The sequence below is a fragment of the Xyrauchen texanus genome, chromosome 6, assembly GCF_025860055.1.
Source record: "Xyrauchen texanus isolate HMW12.3.18 chromosome 6, RBS_HiC_50CHRs, whole genome shotgun sequence".
Taxonomy (NCBI): domain Eukaryota; kingdom Metazoa; phylum Chordata; class Actinopteri; order Cypriniformes; family Catostomidae; genus Xyrauchen; species Xyrauchen texanus.
Genome location: NC_068281.1, coordinates 26,443,461 through 26,471,388, shown reverse-complemented (window position 1 = coordinate 26,471,388; position 27,928 = coordinate 26,443,461). Strand labels below are relative to the sequence as shown.

At 38.0% G+C, this 27,928-nt stretch overlaps 1 protein-coding gene across 2 annotated transcripts; it reads left to right on the top strand.

Moving 5' to 3' along the window:
• Positions 1-19: 19 nt before the first annotated feature.
• On the top strand, positions 20-27,169 carry LOC127645423 (cAMP-specific 3',5'-cyclic phosphodiesterase 4D-like). Of its 2 annotated transcripts, XM_052129036.1 has the most exons (15): positions 20-705; positions 13,129-13,320; positions 16,239-16,275; positions 16,898-16,971; positions 17,052-17,101; positions 17,950-18,062; positions 21,094-21,187; positions 21,478-21,650; positions 21,793-21,891; positions 22,010-22,174; positions 22,260-22,359; positions 22,444-22,598; positions 22,724-22,846; positions 23,031-23,213; positions 24,663-27,169. In XM_052129036.1, the coding sequence occupies exons 1-15, from the start codon at positions 578-580 to the stop codon at positions 25,137-25,139; spliced, it is 2,163 nt and encodes a 720-aa protein (XP_051984996.1). In that variant the 5' UTR covers positions 20-577; the 3' UTR covers positions 25,140-27,169. The 2 variants fall into 2 exon arrangements, with proteins under 2 accessions (XP_051984996.1, XP_051984997.1); XM_052129037.1 differs by lacking the exons at positions 20-705; positions 13,129-13,320; positions 16,239-16,275; ... (1 more) ...; positions 17,052-17,101; positions 17,950-18,062 and adding an exon at positions 20,023-20,127.
• The last annotated feature ends 759 nt before the right edge of the window (positions 27,170-27,928 follow it).

Here is a 27,928-nt window from a genome sequence, read left to right as displayed (position 1 = left end):
CACAGTAAGGCGAGCTCAAGCCATCTTGCAGCATGTGGGCCATAGAGTCTGTCTAAAATACAGCACAGAGCCCTTACTTCTACATGAGTCTAGCTACCACACAAAATCTGTGTAAGACAGAAGACTGAGATACCTTCACTCAGAAGACAATCTTAGAGGTGTCTACATGAGAGGTACGATGGGAAAAAGCTGACAGAGGAGGAGATCCATGTGTAAATGTTCAATGAGCATCTCTTAAAATTGCTGTCTGAGTCACACATGCTCCTTTTAGTGTGAAGCATGGGTTTTCACGAGGTTCAACACTCAAGCTTGCCTCTCCATTCACACCTGGAGGTGACACGCAGGAGATGAGAGTTAATGGACTACTTGAAGAGGACAGTGGATATCATGCTTTGCTTTCTTTTTCTTGTTTTCCTCCAGTTTTTAAGCTGTGATGTTGTAACAACCAGAGCCAATGAGGACCCATTTTGATCCACAAGCTATGTTTATCTAAAAAAGTGTAAAAAAAAAAAAACCTGGATATTTGTGTGGCTGATCAAGTATTGCTGAAAGTTCTTTGGATGAGTGTGCCGGCAAGATGAGTGTGCCGGCAAACTGTGGATTCTCCTTCTCAGCTGATCGGGCATTAAAGCCACGGAACTGGAATTTGTATGGATCCCCATGTGCTGTCAACAGACCCATCGACATTGTGCAAAAACGCAGGCGGTAATGGGTTTTGATGATTTATTTACTGTATGCATTTCTAGACAGCACTACTGAAAGAACTGTATTAATAGCACTTCCATCTAAGGCTGTTGGAAATCAGAATTTGGCATGATTGTATTGATAACTAGTTGCTTTTTTGGTCGCACCTGGTTCAGAGACAGTGATGTGATTTAGCAGTGTAATCTCCCACTACAATTTCCATTGAATAACATGTTGATGTGCCCTGTTTTTGAACTCTTTTCAGACTGCTTCAGACAAAGCAAATCTAGTAGATATCTAGAGTTTCATGGTAGTAAAGCTTTTTGATAAGTGAGAACCTATTTTTCCAGGGTTTTACAATGCTTTGTATTTAATCTAGGATTTTGCATTTATTGTATTGCAATCTGGAAATCAGTTCATCTGTAACTGTTCCACCAAATGCCAAACAGTCCTGCTTATTGATTCACTGAGAACATCCGGTTTATTATAGTAGCTCTGGTTGAAATTATATCAGGATTACTACATGATAAAGTTAAAACTTAGTCCATGCTTCATATATTTTCCCTACTTTATGATTTCCTTTATATTAACAGATACATTTTAAAATGACAGATGGCATTAATCATATACAGAAGGATTCTCAATTAGTTTGGTTAATGTTACAAAAGAAATACCGTACATAACTTTGCTCACTATTTTTTTTTTTTATAATTTTCATACAGAACTCAAAATGTGAGAAATAAATGTAGTATTGCTGTGAATGTTTGACAAGACCATTTTCTTAAGAGCACTGCTTACTTTTATAGCATATTGGACCTATCTATTGGCCAAAAAATTATAATTTAGATTTCATAGAGACAACATGTGCCATGTTATGGTAGAGTAGTCATTTTTTAGGGAAGTATGGGATTTATGAAATACAGAGGAAAAGGGCTTCAGATCTGGTTTAATCCCAGAGGGGTTTTTCATTTAAAGAGAACCATGAAGTCTCTGTCTTCCCAAAAGATCATCAAGGTTTGCACAGACCAAGCCAGAGACAGCTCACTCCTTTTGGACACACACACTTTTCCCACTTACATAGCCATCAATGTCACTGTTGACGGGAGGATTACAGATAAAAACATTCATGGTTTATTTCCATTTCTTTCCGCCATTTATTTTCACAGGCCGTATCAATGTTTATCAGAACTTTAGGGAATTAGAGACTTGGAGGAAAAATAAAACTGAGACTGTTTTAAAGAAATCTTGTGGGAGCTTATTGCTAAAGTGCTGTATATTATAGCATACAAAGGCTAATGTTGCAATATAGATTCATTCAGACTTTGATAATGCAACCCTGGTCAATCTGCAGTCATTAAACTACAAGTTAATTTACTAAATTAATAGTGTGCTAGTTATCATAAGATAATGCATTAATGAACTTGGCAAGTTCTGATTTGAATGTACACAAGTCTCATGAACCTCAATTTTGAATATATGTGACATAATTTTTTTACCCCATTATTTTCATACTGATCATTACAAGTCATTAGAGCACTGAAGTTTAATTAAATCTCGAGATCAGCAATTAATTTATTACAAATTCTTCGAAACTTCAGCTCACAGTAAAGCATATGGCCTCAGTCATTTGTCTCTGTCAGGCTCAATATTCCTTCTTGTGTAGATTTTGAGGATCTGTAAACCATTGTAAACCCTTTGTCAACTGTTAAGCATATTTTTTAGAGCCTCATGTCCAGAAAAATTATTTTTGGGACTTAAAGGATTATATTCGCTTGTGGCTGGGAGTGCCACGTCTTATACTGTTAAACATTAATAGCAGTGAGTTCCTTTGAAAATTCAAGCAACATAGAGAGGCTAAGTCAACACTATTAAATGCAACACTTTGCATTTTGTTAGAGCACCTTAATATTAATATTCAAGTACTTCGGTTAAATTGTTGAATTGAGTCACTTGAGAAAATATTGTTCTGTAATGAATATGTTGAACCATGCTCATGTTTTTTTAATCTTTATTGGAGAGGTTTGCCATAAAACATTCTTTAAGAATATCCATTTGTCTCCTTGGCCAGTGTCATGGTGGTGTTTGATTGCAATTGTCTGAACATCTGCAGCTTGTTTTTTTCATGGGATTTCTTTCACCCCCAAGACCCACAACTATTTAAATTTTAAGTTCACCCATTACAAAAATAATGGGGTTGTTCTGTACAGCTCTCCATGTTGCAAGCAGTTCAGAGCATTAGCTATATATTATACAGCCATTACCATGTGATTTTAGTGTTCAATCTTTGTAAAACTGTATCAAATCTCTTTTCTCCTAAGCAGTACTGTTTTTATTAGCTTTCCCATATTTCAACTGTTGAATTTTTCTTTAGATTATTTCCATAATGCAATTGTTGCTCTGGGCACTTTACTCTGCTGGCCTATTTTTTTCTTATGGGCGCAAATGGATCCTGTAGGATAAACGAATGAGCCCTGTTTGTGCCCTACGAGAGACCCTCTGCTGTTTTCACAGAACTGCTCTGTCACAGCCCCTGCATGGAAAATCTGATGCGCTTTGTGAACTCCATTTGTAGTGATGGTCCGGCAAGATGTATGGATCGACATACATCATATATTTTCCTCTCATTTTCAAATTAAGGATGTTACACATTAATCATACAAAAATACCAGTATTTATTCTGTCCAGATTTTTTCAATCCTTATTTCTTTTGGATTTTTTTTAAACAACAAAAAGCTCCTCTTCTTTTGGTATATATTTTTTTTCTTTTCTGGCAAAAAGTAGAAAATTAAACCACTACATGTGAGAGTAACACTTTATCCCATTTTTGGCAAGAATATAAGTGTGTGATCGTAATATTGTTGTTTTAAATGTGTGTTTTAACTGTCAATAGAACAGGGTTGGATGAGCCCCCATAAAGTGCATTTACACTGATTTTAATAAGGGTAGTTTTCAAATGTACACTGTGTCAGAGTTCAGAACGACATGGCCCTTAATTCCTGTAAAATGCAATGTAAAAATAGTTTTCTGATACTTAGCAGAAGTGAAAGCTCTGTGGTTTATAATACTGTAATAACTTGTATTACACTCACTTCCAGGTTGATGTTTATGCACCACTTCAACACGGCAGGAAAATGTATGTGGAAATATCAGTGTAATGCACCTGTTCATGACTTAACTCAGGCTAACCTCCACTCATGCTTTAAAATGATGGTCTAAATCAGAGACAAACCAAGCTTATTTTTAATCTTGACCATAAATGTTAAGTGGAAAGCTGAGATCACAGCACTTCTCTCTCTCTCTCTCTCTCTCTCTCTCTCTCTCTCTCTCTCACTCTCTCTTTCTCTCTCTCTGTGCACCCTATTGTGCCTCAGAAATCTTTATACAATCTCGACAGCTCTTACCGGTATGGATGTGCTCCACATTTTATGTGCACAATTAGGAGAAGGCAGCATGCACAGAAACGGTGATTAAACAATCAAGGACACATCCTCTGCCTGCAGTATCTACGCAAAAGTATGTGACCTGCCGGTTGACCTGCTTATTAGCAGCCTCATCAGATCGGTAATGTCTCCTGTTGTGCTAATGTAAACCTTCTACCTCAAAATGAAGCATCAAGAAGGCTCTTCTTAAAACGCAAACTGTATCCCTTTACAATACGTTTTTAAATGTTACATTAGGTAAGGCAGTAGTTAACGTTAACTAACAAGCAACAATACTATTAACCTTAATGTTAATTTCCACATATATTGATGCATTTTAGTATAAAAAAAATGTATATGTTAAAATTAGCTAATTAACCTACAATGAACAATTGTATACCTTTGTATAAACTACCATTACCAAGATTAATAAATGCTGTAACATGCATAATAATGTTAACATGCAATCTTGTTGTAAAGCACTACCTCAAAAATATGCATGGTTTAAATCATACTTAACTTAATTTTATTTATGTCACTCATATTTTGAATGCAAGGTGTTGTGCAACAGTAGCATTTTTATTGCAAGGCAACAGCTGTCCTCCAAATCCCCTGTGGTATGTTCATATACTGCATGTCCAGGCTCTTGGGTGTTCATTGACGTCATGCAAAGTCGTGTCTCTATTAAATGTCTTTTTTTTTCTTGTTGATTTGAAACAATGGGGAGAGAACAGGACAAACAGCTTTCTGGCTGTGTCCCAGTGGACTGGTTTTTCAACTATAAATCTCAATGATATGTGAGCCTATAGGATTCATCTGAACTCTTGACTCCACCTCTCCTCTTCCTTTCTTTACTTAAAATCCTGCATGAAAACCATTCAAACAAACATGCTTCAACATTGGGCCTGCATACTTCTTTCGTAAGATGTTTTGCAGAGTGTTTGACTGTAGATTGGTGATTGTGTGTTAGGCTTATGTGAATATTCTGTGTTTACTATCTGTTAGCCTTAGGTTGGACCTGTGCGGGACAGGTTGGTGCAGCCCTGTAATGTGCCCGGGTTAGGACTGAAGCAGCACCAGGGTCTCGTGACGCAAGCTGGGTGTCAAGTGTTTAGATACTGACAGTAAACATGCACCATATCATACAACTGCAGAAGATTTAGGAACAGCTCTTTCTTACTCCTCCTAGTGGAGATGATCTTTCTAGTGCATAAACGATTCTGTTGGAAGCCTTTGTGTGCAAGTTGGTTTTCACATAGAATCAATTTCTACCTATTTGGGATCATATACTGCTTAAAGTTGTACTTCTTTATAGCTTTTTGCTAATATAATATTACAGTGTTGCTCTACAGTTTTACTGTGTATTGTGTAAAATTGCAAAAAGTTGAGTTGGTTATATTCCTGTACTATATATTTGTGCAATAGGATATACAGTACTATTGTCCTGATGTAAAACATTCCAGCTTCACACATGCCTATTCTATCAGGAGGCATAGGAGGCATCCTATTCCTAGGAAAACAAAACATTTAAAAAAAAATTTCCACAGCACTGCAAACACAAAGACCTTAGTTTATCGTACTTCACATCTCTAGCTGTCTAGACAAATGGGTGGGATTGAGATTTATTTAATGATGCAGACTCTACTTTGAGGACATAATGGGCCCCTCTCATAAATGATCATACACTGTAAAAAGTGCAATTGTTACCTTAAAGGGATAGTTCACCCAAAAATGAAAATTCTCTCATGGTTTACTCAATCTCATGCCATCCCAGATGTGTATGACTTTCTTTCTTCTGCAGAACACTAACAAAGATTTTTAGAAGAATATTTCAGCTCTGTAGGTCTATACAATGCAAGTGAATGGGTGCTAAAAATTTTAAACTCCAAAATTCACATAATGGCAACAAAAGTCCTCCAGATGACCTGGTGGTTAAATCCATATCTTCAGAAGCAATATGATAGGTGTGGGTGAGAAACAGATCAAAATGTATGTCCTTTTTCCTGCACTTTCACATTCTTATTCTTCTGTTTCTGGTGATTCGAATTCTTTGTGCGTATTTCCCCCTACTAGGCAGAGAGGAGAATTTATGACAAAAAAATTACTTAAATATTGATCCGTTTCTCACCTACACCTATCATATCATGACTGAGCACATGGATTTAACCACTAGAATCATATGGATTACTTTTATGCTCAATTTGTTGATTTTGGAGCTTAAAAAATTTGACACCCATTCACTTGCATTGCGAGGACCTACAGTGCTGGATTATTTTTCTAAAAATCTTAATTTGTGTTCTGCAGAAGAAAGAAAATCATACACATCTAGGATGTCAGTAGGGTGAGTAATTTCATTCAATTGAGAATAATTAAATTAAGATGTTACATTTTCAATGGCCAAATCCTTGCTAAAATGTTATTTAGTGCACCTTTAAACAGTCCGCATATCAGAGCCATGATGTGATAATGTGCTCGCCCGTTTCCTTCATCTCTCTCCTTTCTTTACAGTTTCCTGTATCTCTTAACCATCTTGTCTAATGATAAAAAGGCAAATATAAATAAAACTTATATCAGATACTGTCTGCAAATATGTGGATATCTCATTTAAACGGATGTAATTCACGAACCTCACACAAATCCAGTGATAATCCAAGCAGTCAATCCAGGCCATTTAAACTGTCAGGAGATCGCTGCTCATGCTGGATCCGCATGAGCGCATGAGGTCAAGTTCAAAGTAAAAACGCTTCACGTGTACTATGAGTAAATGCCATATTCACTGTGCACTGTATTGGTTTGATTGGGTCTTTTATGAGAAAACGTGATTGTAATGTGCAAATGCCATCCATTGTTATTGGATTAAACATGATTAAACATGGTTACTATTAACTACTATGAACAACATGTTACTGTAGTAAAACCATGATTAGTACATCAGAACTATATAGTTTCCACCAAAACACATGGTTACTACAATATTACTACAGTAAAACCATGGTTAATTCTATCCTGATTAAATCCTTCTCTCAACTTCCTGACCTTCACTGTAACCAAATCACTGCAAGGAATCTCTTTTAAGTAGTATTACAGGAAAAATTAAGAGTCGAGACATGGAAAAAAGTATGTCAAGGGGAGAGATTCGAACCTGGAGAAGGGAACAAAGTCCCTTTAGAAGGGAACGTATGAGGTACATTTTAGGAGAGTTATAATGATGTAAAGAGAAAAGAAAATTTATTTTACAGGTGTAGTTTTAGTCTAATACTTTATTTTAATTAAATATTAATATAATTATACATATTATATACTCAGCACCCATCTACTGAGGTACTTCAACTTGGGAATTAACAGTCCTTGCGCTTGAAAATCATATTTACGGGCAAATTGGCGTCTTTTTTTTTTTTAGACATTTCTGTTGAAGCGAAGAATTGTGGGTTGTGAGTGCTCATTAAGGAGACCCCACATGCATTATGTGAGTGTGGTGTCATTTCTCATTTCTTATTCAAATGTGCTGTGCATCATTTCAGTAATGTTTAATGCACTGGTACATCCATAGGCCATCTCTCTGTAACCTCTGTGCACAGAATTGAAGGCTAAAATCCTAAATATAATGTAGTGGCATAGTAGCAGTCGACAAATAGGCCTAAATGTAAAGTGCACCGATACAGCATCTCCTCTTTCCTTTATTTATATTTAATTACAGAATTTGTATTTCCCAATTCATTGAACCAATTATAGATTGTGCTTTGTTCACTTGTTTGCAGCCGCATGTTTTGGGGTCTTCAGTTCATTTTCGTACGTGCACAACTCGCTCCACGTGGTATAAAAACAGCTTCACTGAATGATGAAATCCCCACATTCCGTTTGATGGAGGATGTCTTAAAATGGCAACGTGGAAATGTGTGGGTGGATAGATGTGTCGGGATAAAAATAGCACAGCAGAATACTTTATATATATTCATGAATGGAGGGAAGAAACTTAGGCTACCTGCAGCTCTAAATATAGCGCTTCTCCATGGATCCCTTACACAGATAAGGGCTATTAATAGCAGTACCACTGCAGAAGCATCTTTGTCTCGGAGTACCGAAGAACCTATAGGAGATTTAGCATTAAAGATGAGGGACTGAAGCTGAAAGAAGCAGAAGTGACAGCCTCTGCCCCAAGCACAGGTATTTTTAGAGATGAATGAGATGTCCCCTCACAGCTAGAGTGCACAGTAGCGGTTATGTGTGTGTGTGTGTGCGAGTGTGTTTTATCCATTCAAATAAGTGCTGCTTCTCTCTCTCTCTCTCTCTCTCTCTCTCTCTCTCTGTGTCTCTCTCTCTGACTATACTTTAAATATCTCGTTATTGGTTGCTGTCACATGAATAGGGTGCACTGCATTGATTATGTAATACAGTGTAAGAGACATACTCAAGCAACATCTGTGCAAGATGTGAAGCTGTGCATACTGTACTTCATTCAGCTCTCGTTGAGACATCCAGGATAATCACACAAATGCACTGTAACGTAGTTCAATGGAAAGGAGGAGGCGAGAACCAGCTTGGCAATATAAACAATAGTTTAATCATAAACTCAAACCAAAAGACACAATCACACACACATGACGGACATAAACGCGCATGTCCATAAAGGATCTCTCCCGCACCATCCTCCACAGTCGGCCTTTATCCCTCTCGGAGGCTTGATTAGCCTGATAAGGGACTGGGTGTGTAGAATCACGACCCCGCCCTCCGCCCTGCCACATTCCTCCCTCGTTCTCTCAGGCAGGGGAGCCCCCGGCATGACATACACCAGGCGGCCGGGCTCCTCGTCCCCCTGCAGATGGCCGCAGTTGCTCCGTTGGGGTGGACGGTAGTGGCCAGAACTCTACTACGGTGCATCCCTTCTCCTTCCCGGGTTTCGGCACCAGTGTAACACTGTTCAATGGAAAGAGTCCATTAAGTCTACACAGTCGGCCTTTATCCCTCTTGGAGGCTTGATTAGCCTTATAAGGGACCAGGTGTGTAGAATCACGACCCAGCCCCGCCCTCCGCCCTGCCACATGCACCATTGTGAGTAAAGAAACCGATAAATACAGATCTAAACGAAATCCAACCAAGCTGCTGTACAACGTTCCTCCCGCTCATCCGGATGTGACGCACGCGCATCAGTTATCACGTTTCAAAATGCCAAATCGATTACGTCACACGCTCCTAACCAGAAGCATGATTTAGAGTTCAAAAAATCTAAATATTATAAAGAATATTTATCTTTTTCACACCAAAAGCTATCGTGTCACTTTAGAACACATTCATTTAACAGTTGGTGTCGTATGGATGGCGTTTATGCTGACTTTTTGGAGCTTCATAAGAGAAATTTTCATTCCCTTGCAACTTACTGAGCTGAGATATTTTTCTGTTTTTCTTCAAATGTGTTCTGCTGAAGAAAGAAAATCATACACACCTGGGATATCGTGAGGGTGAGTAAATAATGAGAGGATTTTCATTTTTGGGTGAACTATATTTTGAATTAACTTTCATCACATGTGTGTGGTTTCTTGGGTGAGTTGCATGGGAAAAGGTCTAAAGGTGTTCTGGATGACTTTATAAATGTCACAGAGCTTTCAAAGAACCTTTTAGAAAAAGGGATAGTTTGCAAAAAAAAACTACAACTCTGTCATCATTTACTCACCCTCATGTTGTTCCAAACCCATATGACTTTTTTTTCTGCACTCAAAAAAAGTCAATTTTGGATTTAATTAACTTTGTTGTCTCAGCACGTTCCACGTAACTGAGTTAAGTTATATTTAATTAACTCTATTGACTTCAAGAAACCAAAGTTAATTACAATTAATTACATCATTCCTGTCCTATTTAGTTGAATCAAGTTAAAATATCTACTTTTGTCCAAAACCATTAAGCGACTCAAGTTATCCTAAAATCGAGATTCTCACTTTCATCCAATTGCAAACATTATGTCTATGACTGTTCATCCAGTTGCTTATGTCCATTTGAGTTGAGTTATTTTCAGTCATGACAATCACTTTACATACTGAGGTTCCAAACATCCATGTAACTTTCTCCCTCTCTGCCTTCAGTAGCACAGTAATATTTCACTGCGCTGAGTATCATGAACAAATTAAATGTATTCCCTATCTTCAACCTAGGCTCAAATTCCATAATGGTAACCCCCAAAACTCCAACATAACAGAAACTTTTCTAAATCTCAACATAACAAACATTAAACACTAACATTTTCCTGAATATTAATATTGCACAAAAAACACATAACATAGCACTTCATTTTAGCATTTACTTTCTATATCAAGTCCTAAGCAAAGCATTCTGGGAACTAAAAATCTCCTGTCCATGGCGTTTCCCAAACGGCATGTAGTGAGTAGGGTATAGGGATGATCACTTTTGATTGGAATTTTTCCCCATGTGTTTTCCATCCGCACATGGGCAAATTTAGTGCCATCTGTCGTCCAGGGTGCAGTGTTAGTGGTAAACTATATGCAGTTTCAACGGTAAGCAAAACTTAATACAGATTGCACATTCTAAAACACTGCAGAATTTTGTTGTGCACTTGATAATAATTGGTCAAATGTCTATGAATTTCATTATTATGTTAAACCATAACAGAGCCCAGAAACAATTCTCCAGTGTAATTTTCTTCTATGCATCTAATTCACTATTGTTTTGTTGTTATTAATGATACAATTAATTTCTCTTTGTCCCAAATAAAAGATTAATAATTTGCCGGGCTGTGTTACTTCACTAATTTACACTAGCCCAAAAACACACTGAAGATGATTACCTTTATTAGCGATCCATGGCTGTCAAACAGCGGATGTCTGGCCACTGAATAATGAAATATCCATACAGTATAAGTACATGTCAATTTTGAGCCAGTTTGATTGGGAATTTACATAACCTGGGAAGGTTATTTTTAGCCCTCTCACATGCTCCCACGTCAATGAGCCTATTTTTAGCTCTGCGTTCCTGCATCACACTGACCTTGCAGAACTCATCCCATTCAAAGTTTTGCTGCTTCTGTGTCTCAGGAGGGCTTACCCACTCCACACAACCCAAATCTATCATTGAGACCAGATTTCTGCACTCAGGCTGTGGCTAGAAAATGACAAAATCTTAATATATTATATTCATTCACTTTCAGCATACCAGCATTACTAGATCTCTGCATTTTGTAAAGAGTCAATAGCTGTAGTGGTTTTGACGCTCTCCAAATGTTATTGTAATCATGAAGCTGGCTCCTTTTTGTGTGATCAGAATCGAAAAATCGGAAACACAACACAAGAAGTGTGATGCACTTGAATTGCCATAGTCACAGAAAAAGTTACAATAAACACAATAAAGATGTGTACACATTACAATCAATACACATTGCAATTAAGTCTACACATTGCCATATACAATCCACAATAGGGAATAGAATAGAAATAGTCTAGAAATATGTTTTTTAAAGTGTGTGTGTGTGTGTGTGTGTGTGTGTGTGTGTGTGTGTGTGTGTGTGTGTGTGTGTGTGTTTGCAGAGCTTAGCCTTAGAGGGACACTACTTTAACTGGGGACACATTCACAAAAGATCTATGAAAGTCTTCTTCACTAAGTTTTTCTTATTATCTAACTAAAAAGTTACAAATATTTTGGACTACTTAAAGAAATAGGTCACCCTATAATGAAAATTGTCTAATAATTTACCCTCATGCCATCCAAAGTGTGTATGACTTTCTTTCTTCAACAACACAAATGAATATTTCTGCTCTGTAGGTCCATAAAATGCAAGTGAATGGGTGCCAATTGTTTGAAGCTCCAAAAAGTACATATAGCCATCATAAAAATAATCCATACAATTCCAGTGGTCTAATTAATGTCTAATGAAGTGAAACTCTTAGGTGTTTGTAAGAAATAGATCAATATTTAAAAAATTGTTTACTAAAAATGTTCGCTTCCACATCTGTGGAGTTCAAACTGCCTCTCACGTGACGTAAGCCTCCTCTGCATAGATATTCATACGTAGATACCTTATTAGCAGCTGTTTCTATGGATTGCTGTACTTCTCGACACAAAAGCAGTTTATGAGGAAGGAGCTCAGTCTGAGGCATCTCCTCCACTCACTCACTTGCATTCAAACAGATTCAAACAGAGTTTGAATTTATGGAGATCACAGAGACTGTGATATGCAGTACTTTATGTCTAGCTCTGTCATATTAAATCACAAGGCTAGTGCTTACATCTGAATTGACGCAGAGTGTCTCACTGCTCATTTGTGTGTACCCATTTTTATCAAGGTGTCCTTCTGTATCAGTTTAGGTCATTGGCACAGGGTGTGTGCGCTAAACGTATGTGACCACAGTGGAGACAATCGGTACATCTTACCTGATTGGATTTTAACAGGGAAAGTAACCAATAATGTACAAAGCAAATAATTCTAATACAGGTCTATAGAACTGTTACAACATAATGTAGCAATGTCAATTTTTTGGCCAACCCAGAAGGCGAATTCTCCATGAGTTCCTTGGGTTTATAGAGTATCAGTTTTCTATCCATGACTAAAATAAGGGCTAACAAACATTACTTGAAAAGACTTTCATGTTTTGTTCTATAACATGAATTACACACATTCATACCTCAAACGTGAATTTTGAAGCCATTGTGTGCTTTTAAAACGTACGTTGCAAGTTTCTAGTTATGGACTACAATGGTTATCTGACTTGCCAAGCATGTAAACTATCATTCTTGTGGTTGTTGTAGTCCTTATTTAGCAACTTACATTTTTTCAAAATTCTTTTTTGAGGTAGGACTGTGTGTAATTAATATTATAGAACAAAACAGGAAAGTATCTTTAAGTAATGTTAATAAAAGACATTGTTTTACTCATAAATAAAAAACTGCAATTATAAAAATCATTTGAAACTCCTGATGGAACCCATGGCTCAAAAATGCTTATTCTATTCCGTGTTTGAGGAATACAAAATGAACGGTTCAGTTGTGTAAACCCTTTCTTTCTCTCTGTGTTTTTTTTTCACAGTTTCGATGTCGAGAATGGGCTGTCAGTGGGCCGCAGTCCTCTGGAATCTCAGGCCAGTCCAGGCTCTGGCCTTGTGCTGCAGGCCAATTTCCCTCACAGTCAGCGGCGGGAGTCCTTCCTGTATCGCTCCGATTCCGACTTCGACCTTTCACCCAAGGCAATGTCCCGAAATTCATCCACGGCCAGTGAACTGTAAGTTCAGCGAACTGCTCCTCTTATTCTTGACCCCTAATATGTCTCAGCAAATGTGAGGGTACCTAGCCCCACACTTTGATGCATCAAGGTCTTTTTTTTTCTTTTTTTTTTAAATGTATCCCCCTTTCACCCAATTCCCACTACTTAGTAGGTCCTCGTGGTGGCATCACCTCAATCTGGGTGGTGGAGGACAAGTCTCAGTTGCCTCCGCTTCTGAGACCTTCAATCGGCGCATCTTATCACGTGGCTCGTGGTGCATGACACAAGGGAGATTCCGCATGTGGAGGCTCATGCTACTCTCCACGATCCATGCACAACTTACCATGCACCATATTGAGAGCAAGAACCACTAATCACGACCATGAAGAGGTTACCCTATGTGACTCTACACTCCCAAGCAACCAGGCCAGTTTGGTTGCTTAGGAGTCACTCAGCACACCCTGGATTCGAACTTGCGTCTCCAGGGATGGTAGTCAGCATCAATTCTCGCTGAGCTACCTAGGCCCCCAATGCATCAAGGTCTTGGCAAATTCATCACTCTACAGCATGTCTTTAACCATTTACAGGCCAAAATTGAGTGTTGCATTTCAAGCCTGGCCTCTAATAACATGCATATAGTACCTTATTCATGTTTTTACTATATGATGCCTATAATAATCATTATTGACGTATTGAGTCATATAGTTGTATATTATATTTGAATTTGACTTAGAGGAATAGTTCACCCAAAGCTGAATATTCTCATATCATTTACTCACTCCCATGCCATCCCAGATGTGTATGACTTTCTCTCTTCTGCAGAACAATCAAATTAAGATTTTTAGAAGAATATTTCATCTCTGTAGGTCCATATAATACAAGTGAATGGGTGCCAAAATTTTGACACTCCAAAAAGCACATAAAGGCATCATAAAAGAAATCCATATGACTCCAGTGATTTAATCCATATTTTCAGATGGTATGAACTAGGTGTGTGTGAGAAACAGATCAATATTTAGTCCTTTTTTTGCTCGATTCTCCTCACTGCCCAGTAGGAGGTGGTATGCATAAAGAAAATGAATCACCAAAAACACAAGAAGAAGAATGTGAAAGTGATCTGTTTCTCACCCACACCTATCACATATCGCTTCTGAAGATATTGATTAACCTCTTTTATAATTACTTTTATGCTGACTTGTGTGATTTTTGGAGCTTCAAATTTCAATTCACTTGCATTGTATGGCCCAAAAGAGCTGAGAAATTCCCATCTGGGATGGCATAAGGGTGCGTACCTTTAAAATTTTAAACTTAAAACTTCTTAAACACTTTAAATATTATTGTTCATCACTTTAGAGTGTGTCTATTATTTGCACTCTCAAGCAAAAAAGATGTCTCTGATTTTATGTGTGTGTGCATGCTTTTTCATATACACTTCAAGCTGCATGTGTTAGAGTCTGTTCTTTAGATACAGTGTTTTGTGGCTCGAAGAGTTTTCTTAATTGAGACTGTAAACATTTACCTCATAACAGATGTGGCTCTCTCCAGCTGGTTGATTATGTCTGAAAAAAGTTCCCCCAAGACACCATTTTAATAGCATATTACATCAAATCATATTCCTCTGTCATTTTGGAAAATCCAAGACTCTGGTTAAAACTCCTTATTATTACCATGTCCAGCTGTTCTTTCCATCTGAGCATGCTTTCATGTCAGCTTTGGTTTGCTGGGATTTCAAAATGTCAGAAAAGGGGGCTACATTCTTGTTTCTTTCCCCTGCAGTTTATTTTTCCATTCTGCATCAAACCCACAGTAGTTTCCCAATTATAAACACCTTAGTTTGTGATTAATTGATTGCAGGTCACAACTCTTACTTGTGTTTTTAAAGGGAAGAGAGTTTGAAGCACTGGGAAGTCAACTGGCTGACTCGGTGAGAAGAGATATCGGAAAAAAATATTGACTTACTCTTGAAAGTGCTCTCCTGCATTTACAAAATCCAGCCCGGGTTCATTAACCTAGTGTCTAAGTCCTGACCAGTCTTACCTCAGAAGTTCCCCTCTTTACTCTCCAGCCATGAGTGATTTGCATGTGACGTGTTAAGGTTGCTCAGGCCCACCAAAAGGCTTTGGAATATATGAATAAAGGCACATTTCCCAGCGTGTTCCCTAGTTTAACTTAACTCCTGCTGCTCCTCAAATACACGTGCATGACACACCCTAGCCAACCACGCTGAGACCATTTATTTTCTTATTAAGTTTTTCCCCAAGCTTTCAATGTCTGATTTCCAATATCCCATTAGAAATGAAGGCAAACTACAAAAAGAGCTCGAAGTGCCTTCTTTTCGCTGAGTATTCCTATGTACAGCTGTATTTCTTTATTTCCACCCAAACTGCATGTTAATCAAAAGTCTGTTACCACCTACTTGCTCTATTGAATGATGATGTGCTGTAACCTGATGCCGACCACATCCTTAACTCTCTGCAGTGAAAAAGAATGACTAAGACATTAAAGGGCTAGTTCACCAAACATTTAAATTCTGTCATCATTTACTCACCCTCATGTTGTCTCAGACCCATATTGATTTTTTTCCCTCCATAGATCTCAAAAATTTGATGTTAGACAAAATGTTAATCTTAGTCATCATTCACTTGCATTGTATATAAAAAAGATTCAACGTAAGTGAATGGTGACTGAGATTAACATTTTGACTAAATTATCCTTTTTTGTTCTATGGAGGGAATAAGTAATATAGGTTTGGAATAACATGAGGGTGAGTAAATGAAGACATAATTGTTATTTTGGGGTGAACTAGCCCTTTAATCTCTTTTTCAATGGATCTCAAGTTATTTTCTGTGTGTCCTGTACGTTAAGAAATAATTTGTCTTTGAAATGTACCCTTTTTGTGATTAATGACCTCTAATTTATGTATTTTTCTCTTACAGACATGGAGAAGACATGATAGTTACACCATTTGCACAGGTTAGTGTAAGAATGTATCAAAAACATTTACTCTTGTATATTTGATCTGACAAAAATGGTTGATTATAGAGTTGTCAATTCACTGTGCGTCATTTAGTGGTTCCAGATGACCACTCCATTAAGGAACAGGGTCATTTGTCTCTACACACCTTCAATTTCAAAGACAGATTAATCTTTTAATATTTAGAACTGTAATTTCTGAGTAAGTGGTGTGTGCTGCAATTGGAATTGGTGGGAACAGCCCTTCCGCTCCATGCAGCTTGCATTACGTGGTATTTGCGTCACCACTGTACTCAGTTTACAAAACAGGCTAGGAATCCAATACCACATTTGTCGATAGGGATGCTGACAGATGAGAATTCTGCATGACATTGGAAATCAGATACCCTTTATGTCCTTTCGAAACTCTAAAAGAGCTGCTGAATATCAGACATGTCAGACATTTTAGGCAAATCTTGTATTTTCTAGGTCCACCTCTCTGTGTAACAATTGTTCTCTCTGAAATATGAAGCTGTAATTAAGTTTGCTAAGATTTTGTCAGGAATAAGATAAAAAAAGATGAAGTCAAATATCACATGCCAACAAAACAGAATTAATGGAAGCAATAATATTCTTCTCATAGGTCCTTTCCAGTTTGAGGACTGTGCGGGGCAACTTTGCCATTTTGACCCATCAGCAAGACCGTATGCCAAGCAAGTAAGCACTTTTACAGCCCCAGTAAACTGTGTAATGCTCTTTAAATCATGTTTCGTCTTCACTGATACAAATCTCCACAGGAGGTCCTCTGGAAACAACCCACCATCCATGTGCAAGACAAGTGTACCAGGTTAGAGAATATACTCACATAGAAAAGAGTGAGAATCAAGTGTGAATCAAAGCAATTAAAGGTGAAGTGTGTCATTTATTGGAGGTTAAAATATTTTCTCTATGCTAGCTTAATATGCATGTAAGCCATTCATAAGCTGATTTCCCTCCAGAAGTATAAGTGGCTCTGTGGCGCTTTTAAAACTTTTCTCAGTTTGTTGGGGAATACCAACCAGCCCAACACAGCAACATTGGTTCCAATGGCAAGAGTTTGGGGTGTGGCTATCTGATTGAGTGGTCAATGGCAGACAGAGTGTTCGTGAGACCTGTTTGAATACAGTCATTATTTTAGCCATTTTGATTGGTGATGCAAGTGGTGCAGGAATTATACACTTCACCTTTACAAATTGACTTATAATATATGATTTTGAAGATAACGTGATTTCAGCAATTGCAGCAGTCTTAAAGGGATAGTTAACCAAAAAATGAAAATTATCTCATAATTTGCTCACCCTCATGCCATCCCTGATGTCTATAACTTTCTTTCTTCTACTGAACACAAATAAAGATTTTTTTAGAAGAATATTTCAGCTCTGTAGGTCCTTACAATGCAAGTGAATGGTGAAAGGTCCAAAAATCAAATAAAGTCAGCATAAAAGTAATCTATAAAACATCAGTTATTTAATTTATATCTTCAGATGTGAAATTAAAGGTCTGGATGAGAAACAGATCAATGTTTAAGTCCTTTTTTAACATAAATCTCCACTTTCACTTTCACATTTGGTCATTCTGTAAGATAATTTTCATTTTTAGGTTAACCATCCCTTTAATAATGAATATAACAATTTGAGGTTGTGCTGTGTTTTGTAGAGGAGCCCTTCCAGAAGTTGGCAGTGGAGACACTAGATGAGTTGGACTGGTGTCTCGAGCAGCTCGAGACTCTGAAGACGCGCCACTCAGTCAGTGAGATGGCATCCAACAAGGTAGACCCAAAATAAATGACAATTTAATACTGACAGGCCTCAGTCAGAGCCCTCCCCCCAGGTGAAGCTTAGCTAAAAAAAAATGCATTACACAGCAGGATCTCGACAGGGAGGCAAGTGGCCATTCTATGGAAGTCAATGGAGGAAATGCTTCAGTACGCTGAACAAACTGCTTTTGGAGGAAACAGCTAATAACTCTAGCCTGTCTGCTAATCTTCAACATGTTTTCCATCAAATATACCTTTTGGAGTGAATGATACATGGAGTTTACTTCCAATAAAGAACTGTTTAATAAGATAACTATTTCAGACAATTTTGTAACAAGTGTGATTTCATTTCACGGCACTTCCCTTTAGTTTCTATGGTATCTGCAAATTGTGACTTACTGTTGTAAATCCCAGATCGATGATGTCAAGGTTACAGGCTTAAAGGTTGCCATCTCATCCTCTAATAAGAGAATCTCTGCCTCCAGTATCCTGATTGCCACCCAGGGAAATTTTTTTTATAAAATGTTGCTTTTGCATTATCAAGTGTTAATAACCATCTAGAACAATACATCAACCCATGTGACAGATTGCTATTTTGGAGTGGAACGGGATGCATGCATGTTCTAAACTAAAGTCCCCCTCCCCACAACAGCATCGTGTGACGAAAAATGTGAATAAGAGTGGAGTCATGTAGGAATCTGCCCTTTCCCCCTACTCCTGCTGGGGATTTCATTGCCTTTGATATGTGATTGGCCCACCCAAGCAGCAACCACGTGCACTGTGGATACATACTTGCACACTCATGAACACATACGAACACATGATCTCACTAACATCATCAACTGCTGCCCATTCAAAGATCAGACTGCAACAGCTGGGGTGAATAAAATATAAAATGGTATCGCCATACAAAAACACCGAGCATGCAAAAACATTTGCCATTGTCCAACTGCTTAAGTTTTGGCATTTAAACAAAGTAATGTACTTTCATTTATGTTTACACTGATTTAATACTCTTGATCATCAGATTTGCAGTGCTGCATTTTCATATAAGATACAGTCGAATCCAAAAGTCTTGCTTCTGCTTTGCATTTTTCAGATTTAATACATTTATTTGCATTACATATAATATTATTACCATGATATAAGTGAAAAAGCACTTTTGAAAAATGAATAGGAATTTCAGAATTTCTTAGTATTTTTTTATGACCCTTTTTGCTTTGATGCAGCTTGCCATGCAAGAGAGCTAGCATGGCATGATCAATGTCACAAATTTGCTTATATTTTGTGAGTGACCCAGAAATAAAGCAGAGTCTTAAATTCTTATTGTACATCATAATGCTTCTTTGTTTAAACATTTTCAAAATCCTAATACTTTTTTTTAAATTCCAGATTTTCAATGCAGTCAACACTGTACATTATATTTGACGCATACTGTAATTTCAAACAATAATTGCTGCTGATTCTCATTTATAAAGATGAATTACATCAGCTTGCAAACCTGCACGCAAAGCATTAAGCCACTCCTGCATCGTTTCGTCTTCAAAGCAAGTGCACATGGTGCAGCCCCAGACTCCTGTATCCACCCCATCCTGCCTATGCATGTGCTTTGGAGCTGGGAGCCAATCCGATGCTTCCCCTTGACCCAGCCTCTGATGCAGGCCTCCTCTGATGCAGGCCTCCTCCGATTGGCTGGCCTGCATCAAGTGTGTGGCAGTGTGTAGGGAGCTACCTGCCGGGAGGGAGAGGGACGGCTGGGAGGAGCATATTCTCTGAGTTTACACATGAATCAGGCAGAGTAGGAGAGCAGAGCATGCGGCAGCAATGCAGACTATCTCCAGCCAACAGCACACACTGTCAGCCCTCCACAGGTGCTGCCGCTCCATCAGCCCATGGATGCTGGGGCTCCCGGTGCTGGCCTGAGCTCTGCAGTGCCTGGTCTGATACTCCTGCTTCTGCCACATGTGGTGTGGAACTGGGAAGCTCAGGCGATCTGTAGCAGTTTTGTTGAGGCTTCATTTTGCGCTGAAATGCTAGACGTCAGTGACTTGTTCTCTGTGTCTTGGATGCATGTTCAGGTATGAGAGAGCACATGGACTGCATTTTGTCTACTCATATTGGGATTCTGGGGATGCTGGTGGTTTAGTGCACTTTTTGCACTGTTTATTCGTTAGGAAATGAAGGAAGATGCTCTTGCAATGTTTTTTACCTGAAGTTGGGAGGGATGCTCTCTTTGGCATTCTATAAACCGCAGGTGGTGCTGTGTGTGTGTGTGTGTGTGTGTGTGTGTGTGTGTGTGTGTGTGTGTGTGTGTGTGTGTGTGTGTTTGTGTGTGTGTCAGCCTGGTAGGGGGTTCAGATGTGTGAGTTTGTGTGTGTGGAGACATACTTGGCTATTGTTTTGGAAGAAATGTCCCCAAAAGTTAGCTAAATCTGTCAAAACCTACATTTGGGGACATCCTCATTTAGAAAAACAATGCTTTGAATTTTTTTTTATTATTATATAAATGCAAACAGTTTTCTATTAAGGGTAGAGTTAGGGTGTGGGTTGCAGTTATTCTGTTGTGATTGTAATTAGCTTTATATAAAAACAATATAAGTTGTCTGATAAGTTATCATGCTTGTGTGTATACCTACAGTAGTACAGTTTGTTTTGCTGTCTCAGTTGGAAGTGTTTCATTCTGAAACCTTGTGTATGATTACATAATACCACTACACAGATGAAAGGCACTCTTTGCAGCCCAGCCCCTTATGTTGGATGCCTGTAGCAGGTCTGATTGAAGAGCTGCTACCAAATTCTAAATGCAGTATGAGCTATATAAATATCTGAGCTTGTCTCAGTAATACTTTATGTTTGCATTGATGTCATGTGATGTTTTACCCCTTGACTCGTCTTAATTAAATGTGTATCACACTGTTGTAAGTCTTCATACAACAAAAATGTATTTCATTCTGAAGTTGAAAAAAAAACCTGTGATTGCTGGATTAATTCTTCTTGAGATGTGACATCTCAAAGCGTATTTGTCTTTGTGTCTTTTCCTAAAGTTCAAAAGGATGCTGAATCGAGAGCTAACACAGCTGTCAGAGACAAGCAAGTCAGGAAATCAGGTCTCAGAGTTCATCTCCAGCACTTTCTTAGGTAAAAACCAGAACAATTTATATCATCTATATCTAGAGGCCCACTAATTATGACTACCAAAAAAGTGTCAAATTATTCTGTCTTCATTTTGAACAACATATAAATTATATTATTATTTAACAAACTTCTTTTAGTGAAATTTATTCCTGGAATAGTGCACTTATGCATGGTTCTTTAAAATTAATGCCACTTGATTGGATTTTTTGTTATCTAATGCAATTTAATTTGTTAAAGTTATTTAGGTTTGGTGCATGTCATTGCATCTTATGTCCATTGAATCTGCATTGCAGAGAAGCAACATGATATGGAGATCATGTCCCCCCAAACCAAGGAGAAGGAGAAAAAGAATTGGCCCATGTCTCAGATAAGTGGAGTGAAGAAACCCACACACAGCTCAAGCCTCGCAGCATCCAGCATCCCACGCTTTGGTGTCAGCACTGACCAGGAAGATCTGCTGGCCAAGGTGAGCTCTCACGCCCAGTAAAACACCCTATAAGCAAACAAAAGCCACCATGGTGAACAGGGCCTTTATGTAGTCCTGCATTAATGACAACAAAGATGTGAGCAAATAAGTGTTTTTATTTGCATCCAACTTCCTTTTGCAGGAATTAGAGGAGTTTGACCGATGGGGTGTGGATATTTTCAAGATATCAGAGTATTCAGGCAACCGACCATTGACTGTAGCAATGTACACAATCTTCCAGGTACATAATGTCAAATGTTTAGAGTTCAATGGGAAGCTTTTCTCATCTAATGTAGAAGTTTTGAGTCACACCAGTATACTTCTAAGAAAATAAATCATCTTGAACTTGTAATTTACAGGAAAGAGAGCTGCTGAAATCCTTTAAAATTCCCATTGACACATTCATCACCTACATGATGGCACTAGAAGAAAACTACCACTCCGATGTTGCATACCATAATAATATGCATGCAGCTGACGTGGTTCAGTCCACTCATGTACTCCTGTCCACCCCTGCACTGGAGGTTTATCTCAATTAATTCCCTATTCATTTTCTACTCATTGGTACCCGAAGCATGATATTTAAAATGTGCACTTCTGTTTTTCTAGGCTGTATTCACTGACCTTGAGATCTTGGCTGCAATGTTTGCCAGTGCAATACATGATGTGGACCACCCTGGAGTGTCCAATCAGTTCCTCATCAACACAAGTGAGTGGCCGCAGTGGAGCAAGAATAACCTGTCATTGTGGTCGTACGCTGTGTTGTTGACTTGGAATGCAATAATTTCTTTAGACTCAGAGTTGGCTCTCATGTACAACGATTCCTCTGTTCTGGAGAACCACCACCTGGCTGTTGGCTTCAAACTGCTGCAGGAAGAAAATTGTGACATTTTCCAGAACTTGACCAAGAAACAGAGACAGTCGCTACGAAAAATGGTCATTGACATGGTGAGGAAATTGAGACAATAATGAATGTGTGCTGCATTCTTCCTCTTAGAGGAAATCTATGTCCAAGCCTGGGAACTACAATCGGTTTCATTTACAGTATTTGTTGTGCATTTTACTCTTTACAGGTCCTAGCCACTGATATGTCAAAGCATATGAACCTGTTAGCAGATCTCAAGACCATGGTAGAGACCAAGAAGGTGACAAGTCTGGGTGTGCTGCTGTTGGACAACTATTCTGATCGCATACAGGTTAGTAAACATTTAACTTAAATGGAACAAAGTCATTTTATAAAATGTATACTGAGAAACCGTATAACTAAACAGAATTAGATTAACTGTATACATCTACTGTACTGTATCATGGCTTTCTTCAATAAAACATTTTAGCATAATTAGTTTGTTTAAAAAATGCTTTTGAATGTCAAATGTTTAGGTTCTACAGAACATGGTGCATTGTGCTGACTTGAGCAACCCAACAAAGCCCCTGGAGCTGTACCATCAGTGGACAGATCGCATCATGGTGGAGTTTTTTACTCAGGGGGACCGAGAGAGAGACAAGGGCATGGAGATCAGCCCCATGTGTGACAAACACAATGCTTCCGTTGAGAAATCACAGGCAAGTAGGGAAAAATTAGGAGATACCATAAGCTCTCTTTGAAGACATTATTTTAATCATTAATTTATGTTAAAGTATGAACATATTTTGTTTGGGTTGTTGATGCACAAAGTGTTTTTATCAATATGAAGATTTTTATAGCTTATCTTGTATTAAACCCAGAACATTCCTTAACCTAAAATGTGCTTCATATAGTAACATCTAAATGAACTGGTATTATTTAACATCACCAAATTAACCTAAATACATTAGATTCACCAACAAAACTAATTTTAAGGGTTTATTTAATTTCAAGTAGATATAGATCCTTAAGGTAACTAATGCAGGTTGCCACTTTTTTCAGTGAATTATATCTATTAATATGCCTATATAAACTGTATGCTTAACTATTATTAAATAATAAGCAGTTTAGTGTTAAAAATTGTTTCAGATAGAGTATATCACACTGCATGACATGTCAGCTTCCTCAAAGTACACTGCACTGTTCAGGTAACCTAAATAAAATTGCTTCATGTGGACTATCTAAATTAACTGGCTTTATTAAAGTCATAAAAGTTATTTACTTATTCATGACTTAGTCAACCTGGTAAATTAAGTTAGACCAACGGAGGTAATTTCTATGTGTTAGATCAAGTGGAAATAGATCCTTGAAGTAACAATTGTACACTGAAACAAATCTTCCCAAGCTTAAAAATGTGCTTCACGTCAAATTTTAAGGGCTAGATCAGGTAGAAATAGCTTATTAAAGGGATAGTTCACCCAAAAATTTTAATTCTCTCATCATTTACTCATCCTCATGCCATCCCAGATATGTATTTTACTTTCTTTCATATGCTGAACAAACGTTTTTAGAAGAATATCTCAGCTCTGTTGGTCAATACAATGCCAGTGAATGGGTGACAAAATGTTGAAGCTCAATAAATCACATAAGTCATAATAAAAGTAATCCATAAGACTCCAGTGGTTAAATCAATATCTTCAGAAGTGATATGATTACAGTAGGTGTGGGTGAGAAACAGATCACTTTCACATTCATCTTATGTTTTTGGTGATTCACATTCTTTATGCTTACCGCCCCCTACTGGGCAAGGAGAAGAATTTCTTGCACAAAAAGACTTAAAAATTGATCTGTTTCTCATCCATACCTATAATATCACTTCTGAAGATATTCATTTAACCACTGTTGTATGGATCACTTTTATGATGCCTTTATGTGCTTTTTGGAGCATCACATTTTTGGGATTGTATGGACAAACAGATTTATTCTTCTAAAAATCGTAATTTGTGTTCTGCAGAAGAAAGAAAGTCATACACATCTAGGATGGTAAATGATGAGAGTATTACAATTTTTGGGTGACCTATTCCTTTAATGTAACAATTGCAGGTTACCACATTTTGCAGCATATTTGATGTCAACTCCCTATTATCTTGTCATGTCTCATCCATCAGGTTGGCTTCATTGACTACATTGTGCACCCACTGTGGGAGACCTGGGCAGATCTGGTTCATCCTGATGCCCAGGAGATTCTTGACACATTGGAGGACAATCGTGAGTGGTACCAGAGCATGATCCCTCACAGCCCCACCGCCACCCCAGAGGAGAAGAGCAGTGTAGCCAGACTGGGAATGGTGGGTGGAGGCATTGCCTCAGCAGGGGAGAAATTTCAGTTTGAACTAACCTTGGAGGAGGAAAGGGAGTCAGATGTTGAGAGTCCCGAAGATGAAGGGTTCAGTGCCACTGCACAAGATTCCTCCAGGACAGATCCATCTTCTGCTTCCTGCACACAGCACTCTAACCTGGCCTCTCGATCCCCTGGCTGCAGGACATTGTCTATTGGGATGGCTGAGCCGCCGGACAGTAAAGATGAAGACAGAGAACTTGACCAAGAAGGGAAAAATGTGTTGTGTTTGAGTCTGGGAACATAAAACCATTGCAATTTTTTAGCTTTATTTCTTTTGCACCTCTTCTTCATCACCTCGCTGTCCCTCTCCATACCATTCTTAGCTTCCTCTGGCAGAGGCAACGCAGAGCAGGAGAGCAACTGAGGGATAGGAAAGTGTCCACGGGACATGTTTTTATACAGTAGTCACCTTGCACTGGAAAGAGCTCCTACACTACAGTCTGAAAAGACATGACGTTTTCTTAAAACATGTTTTTGTAATTCTCAGTCTGGTGACTTCTGGATGCTGTCTGGCTTTACCGCCATGCAGTCTAAACTGCAGCGTAAAACTGCCTGTGTTATGGACTGAGAGGGAATATATTTAATATAAGTGTCTTCCTGTGACATCTGAGGTTTAAAGTAATGAACAATTATACTTTTGAGAGTTTATAACAATTGTCTGAACATTTTGATAAACAGAACACTTATGTGTGTTTTTTTTTTTTTTTTTATAAGTTAGACAGACGTATGTGCACTAAAATGTTTTTTAAAAGAAACACTGTTACCTTAAAGCTGGTCTATATACCTAAAGAAAAAACTAACCTTAACAGAACAGCTCAGGATACAAATAAATGATTGCTTTCATGTAGCAAAGGCATTGAGGGTACCTATATAGTGACTGCCGTCTTCCTTGGATTCCTATGAAATCTTTAAACTGAAGTCGAGCCAAGATTGTGATCTTTTGTATTTTTATGTGGCGCCACCTAGTGCTTAATAGTGGAACTACAGCCACCTTTACAGGATTAGCCACGCTGCTGAAAACCGTGGCTCTGTATTATGTTCCTTTGCACAGATTATACTCAAATCTTTTGACTATTACAATTGAAACAGTTTTAACTTAAAAACCTTCTCACCCTTATTTGTAGGAATGCATCTTTAAATTAAGGCATTCACATGGTTTATATGCTTCTTGTTTATTTTATATTTTGTTATTCAGTTTCAACCAAAGCATGATTGTAGGCATTATGTAATTGTAGGTTGAATTCTTTCACGATTTTCAAACAGCTTGCTTGTGATATAGATAGCACTTTAGAAATGTTTTCTTCATTGCCAAACATTTCTCTATCAGTAAGGGCTGGAGTCATTATTAACTCAGTGCGTAAGACTAGAATTCACCTCTGTCTGCGGGGTAACCAGCATGTGTACATGCCCTGTAATGTTTGCTGTTTTGTCTGTGGAAGGCTGGGTTCTGAAACCCATGCTAGCTATCTGGAAAGTGATCATTGTCCTTAAAAGCACATGTGTACTTTCTCTCTGTTTCTGTGCTGGTCACACTGAAAACATGAGACACTGAGGTATAGCAACATCTTTTCACATGTGTGAAAACGAGAGCTGTGCCAATGCAAGATGCACAGTTCATGCCTAACCTAAAGTGTTGAACACAAAGCCAAAGTTTGTTTTCTGTGCCAGACCTTTTCTGTTCTTTTGTTTTTTGGTGATTGATCAATGCTCTGCTCTTCACAGGGACACAGCTAATGACCGTTCAAGTGCCAAGCAAGCATGATCCATGCTGTACTATAATTTCCATTTTGCCACTGGCTAATTTCCATCAATTACATCTACTAGCTACTGTCAGTAGCATACCAATTTGATAATTTTGTTTCTTTCTTTCTTCAAAATTTTTAATTTTGTAGAGCTGAAACACTCAATTTAAGATTGTTAACAACAGGTTTCAAAAGTCTTTCTGACTCTGTAAAATGTGCTTATTGTTACAGATATTTGTGTCTCCATTTTATACTATGGTATGAATTTTAATATTGGATACAGCAGATCTTTATATTTCTCTTAAATATAAGTGGATTACAGTAAATGGGACTTTTAATTGTTAGCTTTATTTTCATCTTACTGTCAGTTTGTACGTTACACAACTTGTGACCATTAAAGGTTTTCACTAACTATACACATGACACAACCCTGTTTTGGTCTTTTCTGTTGCAGATCTGACAATCCCAACTGTATTGTTCACCATTACTACGCTGTTACTAATGTTGCTGTGATTGTTTCCCTGTTCCCAATGCCAATAAAGAATAAATATAAGTGTGCTGGTCTCTTTTAGTGATGATTTCAATAGCAATTTCTCAAAAACTAAAAGTATGAAAATTGTATCTTAAAGTGAAAGTTCACCCAAAAATCTAAATTCTCCCATCATTTACTCACTCTCTTGCCTAAAACAAGATCAATCTAATTGAAAGGATTTTTTGATATTATCAAGAATATGCTTTTTGCCCTAATATCAAAGGTCTTACTAGAAAAAAAGAAAGAAAAGAATTTATGATCTAATGTGAATGTTCTTGATAAAAGAATATGATCGTGCCTGGTAACATGTGCATGTAAAATGGCTAGAAATAGCATTTTAGCTTAGCGTAAAGCTGACACAGCATTTTAGCTGAGCGAAGTCCACATGCCTCCGCATACCTGTGAGCACCTGGCTATGTTTGAAGAATTTTGTGCCATGGTCAGACCTTTCCTTGGGCCAGTCACATCAAGGTATTGCACATTCATAACACGTGCACAAATGGTCAAAACACATTATCGGTTTGCAAATAAACCATTACATTAGTGCACATTTTATCTAATGCAAAACTCTGGAAAACCCACCTCTGTCTAGCGCATTATATCTTTAAGCACATTTTGAGGGTTTATTCACATATTAAGTGTTTCGACTCAGGATTTCTTATGTGCATAAAAAAAGTTAGATGGGAACCCAGTTATTCACATGTTGACTAAAATGATTAGTTAGAAAACACACCGAAACAATGGAAGTGAACAAGGAAG